Consider the following 19,998-nt stretch of genomic DNA (forward strand, 5'->3'; position numbering starts at 1 on the left):
CACTGATGATGAGGGGTTTGTAATTCCTCGCCTGCTTTGTAGTGAAGTCCACGATCAGCTCCTTAGTCTTGCTGATGTTTAGGAGGAGGTTATTCTCCTGGCACCAGGTCTCCAGGTTCCTAATCTCCTCCAGGTAGGCCGTCTCGATGTTGTCGGAGATCAGGCCCACAACAACAGTGTCGTCAGCAAACTTGACAATGGAGGTGGTGTCGGATGTGGCTACACAGTCATAAGTGTACAGTGAGTACAGCAGGGGGCTTAAAACACAGCCCTGAGGCACTCCAGTGCTGAGTGAGATGGAGGGGGAGACTTGTTTTCCCACCCTCACTGATTGGGGTCTGTCTGTGAGGAAGTTGAGGATCCACTGACACAGTGATGAGCTGAGTCCTAGATCCGTCAACTTGGTGAAAAGCTTAGAGGGAATTATTGTGTTGAATGCTGAACTGTAGTCCACGAACAGCATCCTAACATAATTCCCTCTGCCAGTGTCCAGGTGACTCAGGGATGTGTGGAGCAGGTGAGATATGGCATCGTCTGTGGAACGATTAGTCCGGTAAGCAAACTGAAGTGAGTCGATGGTGGCAGGAAGTGAAGAGGTGATGTGATCTCTCATCAGTCTTTCAAAACACTTCATCACAATTGAAGTCAGTGCTACTGGACGGTAGTCATTGTGGCAAGCGGGGCTGTTGTTTCTTTGGAACAGGGACAATAATGGACTGTTTGAAGCACGCACGTGGGAACCACAGCTTGGGCCAGGGAGAGGTTGAAGATGTCCGTGAACACCGGTGCTAGTTGATCAGCGCAGGCTCTAAGGACCCGGCCAGGGATTGCATCTGGTCCTGCTGCCTTCCTGGTGTTCACCCTCCTGAAGGTGTTCCTCACGGCATGCTCTGTGATGACGAATGCATTTTCTTCACTGGTGCACTCTGAGCGCGCGCAGCCGTTTGTTGTTTTAATTGCTGCTGCGGCGTCGAAGCGAGCATAAAACGTGTTCAGCTCATCAGCCAGTGAAGCATCTGCATTCATCATTGAAGAAGCTGGTCGTTTATAGTCCGTTATAGTCCGCAGTCCTTTCCACAGGCTCCTAGAGTCGCACTGTCGTAGCTGTGACTCTAGTTTTTCCCTGTAGCTCCGCTTTGCCTTTCGGACCGCGCTGCGCACGTTGTAGGACGCAGCCTTGTATAGGTCCATATTACCGGAGACAAGCCCTTCATTGTAGGCAGCGGTGCGTGATCTCAGAGCGTCGTGGATGTTTTTATCCACCCACGGCTTCTGGTTGGGAAACGTTCGGATGATAGTTCTTTCTGCTGTGTCGTCCGCTAGTTTCCCGATAAATCCCACAACCGCTTCCGTAAACATGTTGATGTCATCAGAGCTGCGCCGAAACATGTCCCAGTCTGCGTCATCCAGTGCGTCATCCAGTGCGTCCTGCAGCGCGGCCACCGATTGGTCCGTCCAGCGAGCGACCTCCCTCCTGATTGGTGGTTGCTGCTTTAGCCTTTGTTTGTAAGCAGGCATGAGGAAGATGGCGGAATGGTCCGATTTTCGAAATGCCGGCAGGGGCTGAGCCTTGTAACAGTTCTTGAACGGGGTGTAGCAGTGGTCTAATGTCCTCGTGCCCCGGGTGGGGCAGTTGATGTGCTGGTGAAGGTTGTGAAATGTCCGTTTGAGATTCACTCTGTTAAAATCTCCCATAACAATGAGTGCGGCATCTTGGTGAAGTGTTTGTTGATGTGTGAGAGCCTCATGTAGCTCACATAAGGCAGTGTCCGAGTCCGCGTGAGGCGGAATGTAAACAGTGAATGTAAATGTAAACAATGACCGCAGTGAATTCCCGAGGGAGATAGAAAGGGCGACACTTAACGATCAAAAGCTCCAGATTGGGCGAGCAAGAGCGTATGAGTGGGGAGATGTTTGTGCTGTCGCACCATCTGTTGTTCACCATCAAACACACTCCACCACCTCTTTTCTTCCCCGACTCCATTGTCCTGTCCATGCGGTAAACCGAAAAGAACCCCGTCGGCTGCACGGCGTGGTCTGGTATCGCTGGGTTCAGCCAAGTTCAGCCAAGTTCAGCCAAGATCTGGACCAACAGTGGGGCACTGTTCTGCATGTGAAATTGTTATTTGTCTAAAGAGCTTGGAAAGAAAAGTGTCTGGACCTCTTTACCTCTTTAAGTTGCTTGAAGACGTTTCACTTCTTATCCGAGAAGCTTCTTTAGTTATTCAGACACCAACTATGGAGGATCAGAAAGACAAAGGCAACAACATTGTCTTCCCCCATGTTGCCGGTTTATCAGAAAAACTCAGGAGAGTCTTCTTCAAGCATGACATCCCAGTGTACTTCAGACACAGCCACACACTCAGACAAAACTGGTTCATCCCAAACTCCTAAACACAAACGTAGCAACGTAGTGTATGCTGTACAGTGTAGTGAGGAATGCTCAAACCTCTACATTGGAGAGACAAAACAGCCACTTCGTAAACGTATTACACGACATAGAAGAGCCACCTCGATGGGACAAGACTCGGCTGTTCATCAAGGACAAAGGTCACTGTTGAGGATGCCAATGTTCACATTTTGGACAGAGAAGACGGATGGTTTGAAAGAGGAGTGAAAGAAGCCATTTACGTCCATTGTGAGCGACCATCGTTGAACAGAGGCGGTGGCTTACGACACCAACTGTCTGCCATCTATAACCCAGTTTTGAGATCCCTTCCCAGATGCCTCAATGCCCACTCACATCCTGGGCCTGTTGACCTCAGGAAACCACATCATAGGGTGGGGCCAGGTTTCACAGCAGGTTCCCCCGAAACTTTTGATTGTGACCTACACCCATTTTCACACCTTGGCTCATGTGATTAGGTAGAGGATCAACAGGACCCCTGTGACCCCCTTGGGGGACACTCCCCTAGGACTTAAATCTGGGACTCTCCCCCATTTGACGTTAGAGCTGAAAGAGCTTCTCAGATGAGAGGTGGAACGTCTTCAAGCAACTCAAAGAAGTCCAGACACTTTTCTTTCCAAGCTCTTTAGACTACCATGACCTGGATGACTGAGAACCTTCACAGAGAAATTGCTAATTGTACCTCTGAAAGTGTGAAAGTGCAGTTTTTTTCATGAACATACAAGCATTGGGCCTCTTTGGTCAGAAAATAATGCAGATTCATTATCAAACTAAGAGACAGCAAATATAAAATGGCACTTAAACCAGGAAAGCTACTAAAGATGCTAATGAAATTAACTCTCACACATCTCACAAATGTTGCTTTTGTTCAGTAAAAAGGTTTTTGAATTTCTGCTTTAAAAAATAAATAAATAAATGAATAATTAAATGAGACTGTTCAAATGAAAAAAAAAGTGCTTGCAGAACAGTTTTTGACTGATATTCCTTACTCACAAGCCACTGTATAAGACTGCGGGAAATATTCCTCTTCAGTAAGCAAATCAGTGTGTCTATGGTCATTCCCCACTGTACTGTGGAAATTTACAAGACTAAAAATCTACTTTTAGTCAGGCTAAGGTAAAAAAAAAAAAAAAAAAAATACACCTGTAATGATGCTAAATGAACTGAGCTCTTTTTTCCGCTACAATCCTTATTTTTACCCTGTACAGTACATTGGATTGTATATTACAGATATGATATTGTCTATTATAGTAAACTGTACCTGGGCAAGTCACTTTAGAAGAATAAGTTTGTGATTCAGTTTTATTGAGCTTTATCTATTCTTTTAAGTTAAGTATAAGTTAAACAAACAAGGTCAAAAATATCATATTTATACTGAAATCACACCAAAGCCTTACAATAAAAAGGAATCTTTAGCAGTGAGAGAAGAAACTGGTGAGGCAAGCCAGATTTTCTCAGGCACATCATCCCTAAACGGGCGAGGCCTCACAGCTAACACTCACTGAGGTGAGAACAGTTAACAGGTTTTTGCCTGAGGATCTGAGGCTGCGCACCGGTTGGTACAGGAACAGCAATTTCAGCATGCATTCTGAATGCAGGCCGTGAAGACCTTTAAAAGTGATAAGTAAAATCTTAAAATCGATCCTTAAAGTGATGGGCAGCCAGTGTAGAGTCTTTAAGATTAGTGTAATATAATTTTTTCTTGGTTGTTGTAAGAAGTCTGGTTGCTACATTTTGCACAGTCTGAATTTTTCTATGCTTTCTGATTGATATGAGTTTAAAAGACCGTTACAAAAATCCAAAACCATGAATGACACTGAGCGTCACTAAAGCCCATGAACGGATAAAGGACTGAGGGAGGACTTCATGGTTGGATGCAGATTGTCTGTACCAGTGATAAGAATTCCTCTTTTATTTGAATTTAATTAACAAAAAATGTGACCAGCAATTTCTAATATAAGAATGTCTGCGTGTTATCAACATAGCAGTGGAATGAAATATTCTTTCTCTGTATAATAATCTGTATAATGTGGTCAGGAGGTAGAATGCATACATACCAGTTATTACCAAGCAAACTTTTTCTTTAACAGAAATCTAGTTCCTTTTTCAGAAAACAAGTAAAACAATTTGAGACCTAAAAGTGTGAGAGACAGGAGGAAAGTGTGTTTTCATGGTTTTTTTCAAATATGGCATACAAGCTGAAGTAAATGTGAAATATTACTTTAATTCAACTGCTGAGAAGAACTTATCATCCCTCCCACTGTGAACTGTGGCTGCAATATCAGGAAATGTATAACTATTAAAGCCCTGTAATAAAATGTAGACAGACTGCATAAATATCTGAGGTTAGTCAAGGTACAGACTTGAAGAAAATAAGGAACTGCTGTTAGTCAAATAATAAGAACTACTTTTTTATATATAGTTTGTGCGTGCGTTTAATGTATCTTGTTTATTGCCGGAGCTATATTGAAGTTCAGTTGAAGGTAGAGACTGAAAATAATGTAAAGTCTAGCTTTAAAATATGACCCAAAAACGGATAATCTAGTCAGATTCATTATTTTGGTTCAGGCAGTTGGGGCAACAATTGCATCTGTTTAAAGACTTCTTTGTTGTTTTGTCACACATCCTTAAAAAAAAAATGTCGTTACGTGTTGTAGTAATTTTGCAAAGAGATATACTGCCAAATAATGCTAGACAACAGTGATGATTATTTATTTGTTGGTTAAACCGATTTCAATTTGGTCTCCAATGCAATGGCCCTGGGGGTTCTCCCCTGAACTTAATCAGCTTAGCTGACTGGGATTCCTTTATTATTGCAGAACATGTTTATTTGCAGCTCACAACAACGGGGAAGGGAATTGTCTCTGTGTTTTCATTGTTCTACATTTGGCATATTGCCCATGTTTAAGTTGATGCAAAAAAAAAAAAAGATAAGCAAAGGAACAAAAATCTCTATCAACACTTCAGAAACCCAGTCTAACCCTCCTAAGTGTGTTCACACACAATATGGCAAGTTGTGGCAGCAGGAAGACATAGACCGTTACTGAATATTTATGAACAGAAAGGCGATACTTTCTAATTAACAAAATTAAAGTTAGGCTTATAAATCACTTTAAGAATAGACTAGCATGCATACTAAGTATTTAATTTATCTTTTTAATTAAACACAGTTGGTAGTTTTTAATGGCTGCCAACTGTAAGATTCTCTTTTTGCAAATCGCATCTTTGCCTCCCCTTAAAACACAACAGTTTATTAAATAATAACAAGTTAACTTTGCCTCCATCCATATTTTCATATAGTTCTGACCCAAGTCCTGAGCTGTGTGATGGAGGTGTTGCCTTTGGAAGGAAGTGTTCAGAGAAATGCTTGTATATTTGTGAATGTGCTAAGTATAGAGTACGAATGAAAGCAACTCTTTGAACCACTGGATGTGAGAGACAACATCAATACTTCAAAGTTCAGTGTTTACCTTGATGTGACTCGTACAGTTTTACATGATAAACAGATGTGGCTGCAAGGCATGTGGAGAATATAAAGAGCTCAATCAGGTTTTATTAGATGCCTACAACTGTAACACAATTGGCAAACATGAAAACACAATTTAGGGAGCAAAGCAGAAAGATCTATACTGCACTTTATCAACGTGTTTAGGCAAGCATCTCATTTTACAAAGGAGATCAAATACCACGTAAATTACTTTTGGTAAAAAGACAAAATGCACAGTGGACATTTAGTGAATATCTCTATGGGCTCTCATTTAAATGGAAATTTGCCTCTCAGTAATGTGCTGAGGTGCATCAAAATGGAATATTAGATTGAATAAATCCCCATGTTGTGGACAGGCAAAAAATAGTCACTTACTCTGCGAGAAAGACTAATGTCAGAGCCCATTACAGGTGGCTGAGCCGACTGTGATCTTCAAATAATGTCAGCTGTGCTTAGCAGTGAATTGGTCGTACCGTGTCTTGACTTAATATCTCCCTGTTGAGCTGCTGTTTATTCCCTTAGCTGGTCGTTGCCCTCTCAGCTGAGTCCCATGCAAAATGTTTTAAAGCTATATTGTTGCACAACACAAAACATCACAGTTTTTAGAAAAAAAAAAAGGAATTAAAATTCTGCCTTTCATAAGTTTTTTTTTTTGTTTCTTTGGGGGTTTTTTTTAGTCTGTTTTATTTTGTTTTTCATTTTGACAGTTTAGTTGGTTTGTCATGGGAACTACTCTCATTAGACTGAGGTTTGATTCTGTGTGTAACAATAACTTTTCTGCTGTTTGTTTTTAGACTTTTTGTCCTTGTTATGGGGCCAATTAGTTTTTCATATATTACTGTCAGACATAGTTTCATATTGTATTTTTATTTTTGTTTTACACTTACCATAATTCTAATTTCACTAAAATTATTCTGTTAGAGTTACAAAATTACCACATTTTGGGTAGACCTTTTCACATCCTTCACCATATATTTTCCCGTTATGCAAGGTTACTGGTTCCTGCCTCTACAATTGGTCCCTCTAAAACTCTAGGTATCTCCTGATTTTACCATTTTCAAAGTCAAAGTCAAAGTCAACTTTATTTGTCAATTCTGCCACATGTACAGGACATACGGAGAATATAAATTTCGTTACTCTCAAACCCTAGATGAAATAGCAAATGAACATTTAAATAAGAGAGTGATTAAAAAATGCAAATAAAATAATTAAAAAGTAAAAATTTTAATAAATAAATACAATACAAATTAACAAGAAAGCTATGCAATATACAATATACAATATTCAGGTAGAGAGAGAAGCCGCTGCGTGTGCACGCGCCGCCATGTTGGCAAAAAAAAATCTTTATTGCAAAGTACATTTATGCAGTAGACCAACCCAGCTGTTACAGATTTTCCTGTGAGACTGAACTGGCCTTCCACTTTACCTCTTAAGTTAGAAATGAGCATTTTTCTCTACTCGTAACCTATTTCTCACCAGCTGTAGTGAGAAAGTTTAAGTTGTAGACTTTACTTTAAGTAATACATATCTTGCCAATCAAAACTAACTGCTCTGATAACACATATGCTCATTCAATCACTTTCATATCAACTAGCACGTACAGTATGTTTGTTTGGCTTTCATTCCAAAACATATTACTTGCACGCATGCACACACACACACACACACACACACACACACACACACACACACACACTACAACTGCCTGTATGTGTTTTGACTTGTGGTCGGTTTATCCTTCCCTGTGCTTCTTTTGTTTGTTCAGTGTCCAGGCCTGTAAATGCTAGGCTGTGTGATGGTGAAGAGCCTCCTTTGGCTGTCCAGCACTGCTCCATTCCCTGCCAGCATTACTGCTTACTCACCGGGTGGTCACCCTGGGGTGCATGTCTATATGACAGCTGCGAAGAACCACATGGGAAGAAAGGTATGCGGAAAAATTTATATAAAAATGAACAAGCTTTCGCTTTTGAAATATTTGGATCATTGCATTTTCCATGTATACATGTGTGTACCTGTCACAAGCGTTATATCGCAGCTCAAACTGGATGGAGTGAGGCAACATACAAACAGATATTCTTGGTTTCTGTGAAGATATTTATTGTCAAACAAAAAAAAGAAAGAATGAGAACAAGAAGATGAAATAAATTGCAGAAATGAGACAAACTGCATGAGCTTGTGAGTGATGCCAAATCAAAGAAAGGAACAAAACCAAGCGTAGGCTAACATCGTTTACAGAATGACTTACTACAAAAGAAGATAGAAATCAAATGTAACTAACTCTTTGTCCAAAACAAACTACAGAGCATCAACATCCTTGCAGCAAATGTGGCTAAACTGAAAAACAAGTAAGGCATGTGCACTGTTAGTGGAGCGTGTGTGGATATGTGTCTAAACCGGACCCAGCCGCAGGCAGTAACGGTTACTTCAAACACAGAGTTAAGTCTACCTGGTACTTGTGTTCAAAGTTACAGGCTGTATCTGCAAAATATGTCCTCTAAGTGTCTGCTCGTAGTATTCACAGGCTAAATAAGGGTCTCAAACAAAAGGTACAGAACATGGAGACATCAACATCCGTGCTGAGCTTAAATAAGACATCAACTAATTGGTAAGCTTGATTGTAAGAAGTTCTTCTTACGACCCGGCAGCAAAGCCAGGTGGAAAGCAGTGTGACTGGAATTGTCACAGGACCATTCACAACAGAATTTACGTTTGACCAAATACGCTGTCGAGTTAAGCACATGGAGGCGACAGGGCTCGTGACCATGACACAAAGCTTGCTTTAAAAAAAAAATAACGGGATGCTATTACTAAAAAAAGAAGAAAAAGATTACTGTGTAATGTTTATAATTGCTGCAATTAAGTAATTTTACTTCAAAGTCTAAGATGTACAGGATATGCTTGCTGGCCAAAAATATCATGACTATGTGACTCAAGTAGATGGGAGACACATCTTAACACGATGTCTCAAGATGCATCTTCCACCCGGAAAAACACTCTAATCACTCATGACCGACATAAAAAGAAAGGTAAAAGCAGAACAAGGTAACATTTATCTTTGATGGCACATGTGCGCTTCAAAGCTCAGAGAGCAGAAGTTGTATTTCTTGTGATACATCACCGAATTTTTATGTTTGCAATAATAGCCGTGCAGTATTTCAAAATATAATTTAGTAATGCACTCAGCAATTTTAATTCAACAATGAGAAGGTTTGACAATGACTTGTCTTCAATCAAAACCGCAGACCACTCCTAGCCCTAGTGATCACAACAGCCCATGAAACATAATGTAACAACCACAATAACAGACAAAGTGCATCAGAGAGTCCTTTTAAAATGTAGAAACATTGTTTCAAGGTGCTTTATTCTTCCAGCTGCCTTCAAAAGTAAAGCACTGTATTCTCCGAATTACTCTGACCGATAATATGGATCGATAATAAAAGGATAGTCACCAAACAGTATAAGAGATATTACATATATTTAAGTCTATTATATTTAAAATTAATCAATTAACTTTGATGTGGAAGTTTAAATCATAACTATTAAATAAAAGAAAATAAACAGTGCTAACTCTATTACAGGGATGTTCCACATGTAGAGTTAGTTGTGTACTTGTATATAGACATGACTTCTAATTAACCTGAAAGCTGTTACATACATATGCATTTGCTTTTTTTAGCAGTGTGACATGCCTTGTGCTTAGATTGTCTCAAGACTGCTTACGCAGTGCTTCAGCAATCCTGAAGAGAAAGAAGTATTGTTCCTGACAGAGGTTAAGTGAGAAAGTGTCAGTGAAAAAGACCAATGTTGTCAGAGCAGTATAGAGAGCAGTATACGTTTGGATCTTAAATTGTTTGTTGATAAGCAGTTGTCTGGGAAGAAATGGGCTTTGGAAGAAGGTGCCACATGCTTAAACCACGGCAGACGAGAGACAGAAGCACCTAGATTTCAGCTCTCAGGCCCCAGGAGGCTGAAAGGAGTATCAGCAGATAAGATGCTTCCTGTCTGCGTGTGTGTTTGCTCATGTGAAGTGTGTGTGACAGTGTGTCTGTGTGCAAGAGAGCAGATGTACTGAAGTATTCAACACACTCTTGCTGCCGATGTTCTTGTCTTTTTGCACAGGTGAAAGTGTGTCATATCTGACTGCTTTGGAAAGGCTGTGCGTCGTGAATGTGTGTGTGTGCGCAGTGTGCGTGTTTCAGTCAGTGTGCCAGTAGTGTCGGAGCTGTTAGTGTGTTAGTACTTTGCTAAAAGGGCAGCATGACCTCATCCCTGCCGTGAGTAAATGCGCATGAAAGCGCCCCAGGGAGTGAGTGAAGTGTGCATTGTTCAGGTCAGTGCCCACACTCTCCAACACTGGATCTCAACGGGATGAGCCGACTCCTCTCACAGACAGTGTCATTAATATATTTCAAGGAGTGGAAAACACAGCATCTGCTTTTTTGCACAGGGTCTCTTGTGGCACACTGTCTTTTGATGGTATTCATAAAGACTACGAGTGCACAGCAGAAAGCGTATGAACCAATACACAACCACTTACTGAAGCAGTGCTGGCAATGGTGCAATAAACACTTATTGAGTAGTACAGTATTGTTATTATCGGTGTCTTTGACTGTAAGGTTGGGGGGCGGGTTCATTCCACTGCAGGGCAACCTGCCACTGCATGTGGCAAATAAAATTTGAACTTGCACCCTCTGAGCTGCAAAGAATTGGTAGCACACTGCCTTTGTGTCTCACAATATTAAAACAACTTTTGATCCAAACTGAAAGGCTTGTGAGATCCCAAATTTCAGGTGGAGGAGCCAAGCTGGTGCTTCCGCTGCTTTGCTTTCCAGAAAATTACGAATTTAAATGATCTAAAAGCACTTTTAGTGCCTTTTCCATAAGGCACTAAAAGCTTTATGGAAAAATGAATTGAACATGGGAGATTATTGGACAGAGTTCTGGTAATGTCTCTGCAAGAAATCACAGAGCTGTGGGGAGGTGTATTTCTGAACAAATATGTGCTAAAAATCACCGGTTGGCCCTTGTTTCCTTGAAATAAACCTGGTATGACCAAGAAACCTTTCAATTATTAATATCCGTGGGGGCATGCCCAGCCAAATTGTTTTTTGTGGTTTGGATGTGAGTAACAGTAAGTGCTCCGGGCAATACTGCAATCGATCCACAGTCTCTTTGCTCTTCGAGAGCACACTTGGGCAGCATCGCTCGGATCTGGCCGCTGAACTGGTGCCTCACACCAATAGATGGTCGGGGATGTAATTTGCAGAGTGGGCATCCAGGGGTTTGACAGGTCCACCTGTGGAGGGAAAGAATGTGAGACCTTTCAGCCATGTGTAAATTGAGTATTGCTCAAAAAGAAAAGCCGCCCCTGCTCAAGTGTCGTCTACATTTACTGGAGAAAGTGCCACAGCTAAAAAATATTATTTTTATCCTTCAACTTTTTATCCACAAATGCATCATCAGGAAACTGGAAGAGCTCGGTAGTCAATAGAAACCATGGATTATAAATGTGGATCACAATGTATTCGATAGGTAAAGACCTGATTATAAAGAAATGTATATTTTAAGAATAACCCATCTGTGACATAATCAACATTTTAGAACCAAATCAGCCCTAATAGGCAACAAGAATGTAATTTGATGGGTGATTGGGTAACTGGCTGAATAATAATGAGTGTGTCAAAATGTTGATCATTCTGCAATTTGCTAATTACTGTGTAAACCATCTTTAGAGCAGTGTTGTTCATGTCACATGAATCAAGCTGCACCCTCTTTAATGTATCTCTAGTCACTGCCTTTTCACTGCTGTTGTGTCACTTTTGCACCTAGCTCTCGCTTAGATGTTATTTCAATCGATATACATTTGTTTTCTGACAGACAGTGATCATGCTGCTTTTGTTTATTTATTTGTTTATTTATAAGGAACCCCATTAGCTTCCACAACAGTGGTTGCTAGTGTTCCTGGTGCCCAAACCATCAAATACCATTGAATAAAATGTTACACAATGAATTGGATGCAAAATATCCACATAATTTGGCTCTTACATCCACAATAAGGTTTTACAATTCTGAAAATATAATATTCATATCATCTATTTGTTTATGTTCCTTACTGAAAAACAGGGAAAGGATGGCAACCAAAAATACGACATCTTTCCCGATCTTGCTAAAATAAAAGTTCTGTAAATGTGACATTTTAGACCAGCTTTTGCTTGATTATAGGGAAAATTATAAAATAAATATTATTATAGGGAAAAGTATTAATTAGTAGTTAAAGTATATATAAGAGAATTACTAACTAACTAAAATAAACTTGAATTGCATAAAAATTACTTGTAAATGTGCAAAGGATGGATCCTTCTATGTAGCTAGCTAGCTATTGGACTATCTATTGTTCTTTCTTTTACATTTTGATTTTGTCAGGACAACTTAGTTTTTGGATTATAATTTAAAGAAGCATATGACCAGTTGTTTTCATGGGTTCTTTCCGGGTTCTCCGGCTTCCTCCCACAGTCCAAAGACATGCAGTTAGTAGGGTTAGGTTAATTGGTAACTCTAAATTGCCCATAGGTGTGAATGTGAGTGCAAATGGTTGTCTGTCTCTATGTGTAAGCCCTGCGACAGACTGGTGACCTCTCCAGGATGTACCCTGCCTCTTGCACTAAGACAGCTATCCCAGCTACCCTGATAAGGATAAGTGGAAGAGAATGCATGGATGGAAATTCTATTTTTTTATTTTTTTTGTCCCGTTTGGATCCTTAGCCATCAGAATTGTTGTCTTAAGGCCAAGAAAGATGCCAAGCGGATTTATTTTACCAAGTGGATCATCATGGCCTTGCCATATTGGTCCATTTGATTGACCTTTATTATAATTATGTATTTATTTTATTTTCGGTTGCTACAAACGGGACAAACATGACTGGGGAATAGGACAGGGAGAAAGAATGAAAGAAAGAGAGGGAGAGAAAGAAAAACAGAGGGGAGAAGAGACGGTGAGAAAGGGGGAAGAAAGAAAGAAAAGCAAACAAAACACCTGGATCACCTGTATGGAGAAAAAAAAAAAACAGAAGAGAAAACAAACAAAAAAAGAGCAACATAATAAATACAGCACCATCACAATAAACTAGCTAGCAGTAGATAACAGTAGATGCTAAATATTAAACGCTATTGTGCAGCACACAAGATAGACAGCGCACAATGTGCTTTGAGGCAGCAGCCAAGAAAGCTGTAGTCCGCGTCTGTGAACACCCGTGCGTACACCTGTGTGCACACCTGTGTGGATCAGCATGCTTGTATTCCAAAGGTTTCTCCATGTAACGATCTGCTAGGGAGTGTGGGGAGCCATAGCCCCGTCCCCCAGGGCATGAATCAGGTATGGATGGAAATTCTAAACCTCGAGTCAAACATTTGGACTGGATTCTTATGGCACCAAACATTATAGATGTTTTTCATCAAGCTTGTCCTAAATGATCTTAACGTAGCACGTGCTGTACATTGAAGTTCAGATATTAAAATAAAATCTCACTTCTATTATGTTGAAGGATTGTATTGAATCAAACAAAAAAGGGAAATCAATGAAGAAATATCTACTGGGAGTGTTTCTTTATGAAAAGGTCTCTGTGTTAGAGTAAATGAGAAGAGGGGCAGAAGCAGAATGTCAGTGTGTCTATATCTGTGGCACAGAGACAGGTGGGGCCAAGCAAGGGAAATACCAAAGATCATCATGTATTTCAGTTTGGACTTCTTTGTTCTGAAGTGAGGTGTGATCCAGCCTTTAAAATAACATTAAATATTTTCCTTTGGAAAAAGATGTTTTTTCCTTTGCTTTATTCAGTCTCTCTTGATCCAAAGGTTCAACTTGTGGTCACAAGTCTATGTGGTTAAGTTGCTAACATTGCCACAGCATGGTGTTGTTCTGGGTTTTGAAAGGTTTAGTTGTTTGTTGGACAGCCTCAGTGCTGGTGGGTTTGAAATTAGGTGAGAGGGTGTTGTTACATTGTGTTGTCTTTGAGGGTGTGAGGTAATACATGTTGAACAATATTTATTATTCCTTTTAGTTTTATTTATGTTGAAACTATAGAAGGTACTTGAGTTCAAATGCTAATATCATGGCAGGGATACAGCTTTCACCTTCTGTTATGTCATCGAATGAAAGCCTTGTTGGTTTGGAAAGTGTTATCCTTTTCAATGGCATGAAGAACATTTTACAATCTTTGTGTGTACAGTGGGGCAAAAAAGTATTTAGTCAGCCACCAATTGTGCAAGTTCCCCCACCTAAAATGATGACAGAGGTCAGTAATTTGCACCAGAGGTACACTTCAACTGTGAGAGACAGAATGTGAAAAAAAAAAAATCCATGAATCCACATGGTAGGATTTGTAAAGAATTTATTCGTAAATCAGGGTGGAAAATAAGTATTTGGTCAATAACAAAACAACAACAACAACAACAACTCAATACTTTGTAACATAACCTTTGTTGGCAATAACAGAGGTCAAACATTTACTATAGGTCTTTACCAGGTTTGCACACACAGTAGCTGGTATTTTGGCCCATTCCTCCATGCAGATCTTCTCGAGAGCAGTGATGTTTTGGGGCTGTCGCTGAGCAACACGGACTTTCAACTCCCGCCACAGATTTTCTATGGGGTTGAGGTCTGGAGACTGGCTAGGCCACTCCAGGACTTTCAAATGCTTCTTACGGAGCCACTCCTTCGTTGCCTGGGCGGTGTGTTTTGGATCATTGTCATGTTGGAAGACCCAGCCTCGTTTCATCTTCAAAGTTCTCACTGATGGAAGGAGGTTTTGGCTCAAAATCTCACGATACATGGCCCCATTCATTCTGTCCTTAACACGGATCAGTCGTCCTGTCCCCTTGGCAGAAAAACAGCCCCATAGCATGATGTTTCCACCCCCATGCTTCACAGTAGGTATGGTGTTCTTGGGATGCAACTCAGTATTCTTCGTCCTCCAAACACGACGAGTTGAGTTTATACCAAAAAGTTCTACTTTGGTTTCATCTGACCACATGACATTCTCCCAATCCTCTGCTGTATCATCCATGTGCTCTCTGGCAAACTTCAGACGGGCCTGGACATGCACTGGCTTCAGCAGCGGAACACGTCTGGCACTGCGGGATTTGATTCCCTGCCGTTGTAGTGTGTTACTGATGGTGACCTTTGTTACTTTGGTCCCAGCTCTCTGCAGGTCATTCACCAGGTCCCCCCGTGTGGTTCTGGGATCTTTGCTCACCGTTCTCATGATCATTTTGACCCTCTCATGATCTTGCGTGGAGCCCCAGATCGAGGGAGATTATCAGTGGTCTTGTATGTCTTCCATTTTCTGATGATTGCTCCCACAGTTGATTTTTTCACACCAAGCTGCTTGCCTATTGCAGATTCACTCTTCCCAGTCTGGTGCAGGTCTACAATACTTTTCCTGGTGTCCTTCGAAAGCTCTTTGGTCTTGGCCATGGCGGAGTTTGGAGTCTGACTGTTTGAGGCTGTGGACAGGTGTCTTTTATACAGATGATGAGTTCAAACAGGTGCCATTCATACAGGTAACGAGTGGGGGACAGAAAAGCTTCTTACAGAAGACGTTACAGGTCTGTGAGAGCCAGAGATTTTCCTTGTTTGAGGTGACCAAATACTTATTTTCCACCCTAATTTACGAATAAATTCTTTACAAATCCTACCATGTGGATTCATGGATTTTTTTTTTCCACATTCTGTCTCTCACAGTTGAAGTGTACCTCTGGTGCAAATTACTGACCTCTGTCATCATTTTAAGTGGGGGAACTTGCACAATTGGTGGCTGACTAAATACTTTTTTGCCCCACTGTATTTGAATTTTTTCTGGGCTCTGCCAGTCATTTCCTATAACTTTATATTCACCACAAAACTCCTTAATCAGGATTTTACTATTAAAAGCTCTGCAGAGATCCTAACAACTAGGCAATCTAATAATCTAACCGGTCAGTAAGTAGTCTAATAATACTAGCTTGGAAACATTATGTCATCATGCGACATCACAGTATCTTGCTCCATTTGGCTTCAGCACCACTGTGGAGTCAGTACAAGTCAAAAAGAAGACTTCAATTTAATGAAGCAAGAGCAATAAAGAGCAGATTACAAAGGTGCTTAAACGACAATATCCCTCTATAGTCACAGATAAAAAGCAAAAAAAGAGATCATAACTATTTACAGGCTCAGATTGGATTTGCAGCCAAAAAAGCCAGGCTCAAAAATTATAGCAAGCAAATTCGATCATACTTTGTGATTGCCGTTTACCAGGTCAGAGTGAACCAGAGAATTGATCTAGCGATGTAAAACACTCATTTAAACATGGAATTTTCACTCGTAGAAACTTAATGACATTCTCAAAATAATAATTTTTTTGTTCTTTTCAGGAATTTTATGTGGTATCTATTGTTGGCATATTATCTACTGTAAACGAATGCCTGCAGCCCCCAACCAAGTTTGTTGCAGCAAATACGAGTAACAGCACAAAAACAAAGTAGTGTACTGGTGTGAATGGGGTCAGCAGCAAAACATAGTTTGGCCACTGAAAAGAATGCCCACCTAATATTAAAACAAAGAAAGAAATCAATATTTGTTTTAGTGTATATCATCTTTGTGATATTTGCCCCCTTTACTCTGCTGTCAGACAGTCCTTTCCAGTGGGGAATGAAAGCCATAATGGTAATAATAGTACTCTCTTCAAATCTACCAGACTGACAAAAATGCTTATTTTACCTTGCAGAACAATGGTGTTTCTGGTATTCTGTTGCCATGACTTAGCAATTTGCTTGTTCTTGTGATTAGTTCAGCTTTCCATCAGCAAGAAACATCTGATAAGAAGAATAGCAATGTACATATATAGACTTTAAGTCTATGAATACTATAGTAACTATATTATCAGGGTTTCTCGGATAACTTCTTCTGTACTTTCTCATCACCTGTTTCCATCAGGTTTCAGACAGAGGAGGAGAGAAGTGCTGTGGGAGTCTAGTGGCACTCTGGGGACATGCCCTCATCTGACGGAGTTCATTCCTTGTGACGATCCTGCCTGCTACCTGTGGCAGGTCCAACAAGAGGGAAGATGTATTCCCACCAAAAACTCCTGCGGTCCTGGAGCTGCGATCCAGAATGTGACCTGTGTCAACGCTAAAGGTAATGTTTCACATATTCTTCATAGATAAACCGTTCCTGTCACATATTAAATGCATTTCATTGTGACTGAAAATCGGTCATTTAATTCAGTTTCGCCTTATTCCAAGTAGAAAACCTTACTAAAATGAATACTTTACTTTTTGAATAATCACCTTCTACTGTCTTTACATTTTTTTTAACTCAACTATCTTCTAGAGCATCCCATGCCTGAGGCATTTTAAAAGGCAAGGACATTAGTGACTAGAGTCTTGAATTGCTGAATCCTCAGAGACTTCATTCTTGTCCAAGATAACTCTGAAACGAGGCAAAATAACAAAGGAGTGCCTAAAGGGAGAGCAATGACAGCTCAGCTAGGCATTTACCTGTTCTAGAGAAAGGCAGCTCAAAAGTTAAACAAGGATCCAGCCAGCAATACTCACGAAAGCAGTGGCTAGAAAAATGTAACAGAAGTTCAAAGCTGTTTGAACTCTCAGTCACATCCTGGATGAGCCCCCAAATTATTACATATCTGAGGAGAGGTGGGGGATGTGGGGAGTAGCAATAAAATGTCCAGGTGAAAGTCAAAAGCTGCAATAAAATTAATCTATATTTTATGAAAAGGTTCAGCTTTGAAATGATTTTTAGATGAGAAGACTATGCTGCTTTATCAGTCAAGCATTACCAAATCATTCATTAGCCAGTAAAGAAAAGGCAAATAGTCTAAAGAAAAAAAGCACTTCTGTTAACAGAAGGCACTGACTACTTTCTAGTAACTCAGCACTACCAAAGCACAAAGCATGCATGCCACTAAAGCTCACCACACTAGCTGGCCCACACTGAGAGATTAGCTCTTCCCCAGCTTTTATAGCGCAGGGTGGTTAATTGCTGAGTGAAATCAGCTGTGCGCTCACTCCACAGGAGAACGGGGCACCACCAAATTGAGGTTAGAAAGAAACACTACGAACACAGTAGGCCTGCAATAGCCTTGACTGTATTGATACAAGGTGGGGGAGATCCTGGTTTTGAGCAAAGCTAGTTAGTGGCTTCAGCTTTACTTCATATTTACTTCCTGTTGCTGGCAAGAAAAAGAATTTGCATATTTATGGCAAAATGCGGATTTAACCATTTCTGACCATAATAAATTAATTCCTTTTATGGTTTTTATTATTATTGATTGCTATTTAGTTATAGTATGTATTCATTTATTTTTTACCTTTAACTATAAATCCACTTAATGTACTAAATATTACAATATCACTAAATGTAATATTGCTTATATATAGCTATCACTAGAAAATCATCCAAATTCACGGTAAAGCCATTAGTGCTATGGTCTTGACATGCAATCTTATCAGTTATGCAGAAACTATCAAGTATAATGTGATCCGTTGTGATCAGCCATATCCTCATGTTGGGTGATGGGGACATCAGCATTAACGGAGCATGCATTATTCATTAGGGATCATCATCGTTTGTGGGCTCAGAAAACATTGGCCTGATTAAAAGTCAGAATTGTAGCTTCCTACCAAGCATTAATTGATCATCTCCATAGATTATAAATCTAATTGCACCCTTTTTTGCCTGTGTTTTATTATTCTGTCAAAATGGATCATGTGTGTGTTTATCAGGAAGGCAGTGGAAGGTCCAGATAAATTAGCCAACAGGAGAGTCTAATGAGTTTTGACAGGACAGCTAAGAGTGGGAGCTTTGCCAGGTTTTAGGAAAAAGGCTCATGAAATTATCTGTGGTGGATTTCTATGGAAATTATAAAAAGTTGGTGGCTGCTCCTTAATTGGCTTATCGGACTTAAGATTCTAGCATTTTGAGTTATTTTCACACATAGTGACAGCCTTGTGACTGCTGAGTTCTTAAGTGAGCCCCTTTGTTTAAAAACTCTCACAGTTGCAACTGCATGGAAGAAAACCAGTTAATGTCATAAGAATATTACACTTTGTTTCTTGCAGTTAAATGCAAAAAAAGGTCCTGATACTAACTAATTTGGCTTTTCATATTAGAATAAAACAAATGCATAATAGAAAATAAGTGTTAGAGGAATCAGGTATAAAGGATTTGTAATGAATAGACATGAATGAAAAAGTACAATATAATGAAAAATATAATTTTGATAGAAGTATGTGACACTGAAAGGAATCTATATTTACATTATTCAAATCTGCTTTCATGTGTTTATGAGACCACATAATAATCACACCAAGTAATGTTGGTACATTGTTTTTATTATTTGAATGAGTGATGTAAAATAGATGATTATAGATGGAACAAGTTTTGTTGCTTTGATTTTTTTTTTTTTCATTATTTATTTTGTGCAAGCATCTCCCCCCTTTCCACAATCACATCCTGGTTTGTCTCTAGAGAGAAAATGTTCTTCATTTCTGTACTGGTAAAATTTAGCAGACCTTGAAGAAAGTAACTGCTAATTGCCAGTCTGGCTGCACACTCAGATTCATCAGATTCAAGCTCTGCGTCTAAGCTATTACACAAGTAATAATGATGGACATTTTGTCTGCTGGAAAAGGCATAAAGGCAGCTTCTCTCCTTGAAAAATGAAGTGCTAATTAAAGATTCCTATAGTCTCAAAGACTGTCGACTAACTGTATTTATTAGTTAATAATGTCAGAGTTAATTTAAATCTTCCTCTAGTCAACGCGTGGCCAACTCCAGGCCTTGAGGGCCGTTGTCCTGCAGGTTTTAGATCTCACCCTGGGTCAGCACACCTGAATCAAATGATTAGTTGGGGTGGGTTTTCATTATCGATTTATTGATTAAAATTGATTCTCACTTGGATAACGTGATATTGATTCATTAAAATCCTGAATCAATTTTTTTAATATAAATTTATTTTGCCCAAAATGCCAGAATCTCAGGTTTAACCTCACAAAATTTCAACAACCACCAAACAGCTAAAACAGTAAATGAGAGCGGGAACACGGATTC

The 19,998-nt window shown here is 39.9% G+C and overlaps 1 protein-coding gene across 1 annotated transcript in view; it reads left to right on the plus strand.

The window, feature by feature from the left end:
* The window catches only part of thsd7ba (thrombospondin, type I, domain containing 7Ba), a 191,172-nt gene that overhangs the window by 87,471 nt on the left and 83,703 nt on the right, over positions 1 to 19,998 (plus strand). Inside the window, exons 7-8 of the mRNA XM_086266240.1 lie at positions 7,660 to 7,818; positions 16,864 to 17,064. Coding sequence (XP_086122366.1) covers positions 7,660 to 7,818; positions 16,864 to 17,064 — 360 coding nt within the window. The remainder of the gene's footprint in view (positions 1 to 7,659; positions 7,819 to 16,863; positions 17,065 to 19,998) is intronic.

The sequence above is a fragment of the Aulonocara sp. 'chitande type north' Nkhata Bay genome, linkage group LG16 (assembly GCF_057382095.1).
Source record: "Aulonocara sp. 'chitande type north' Nkhata Bay isolate Kocher_YH1m ecotype deep benthic linkage group LG16, A_spYH_male_GT1.1, whole genome shotgun sequence".
Lineage (NCBI taxonomy): Eukaryota > Metazoa > Chordata > Actinopteri > Cichliformes > Cichlidae > Aulonocara > Aulonocara sp. 'chitande type north' Nkhata Bay.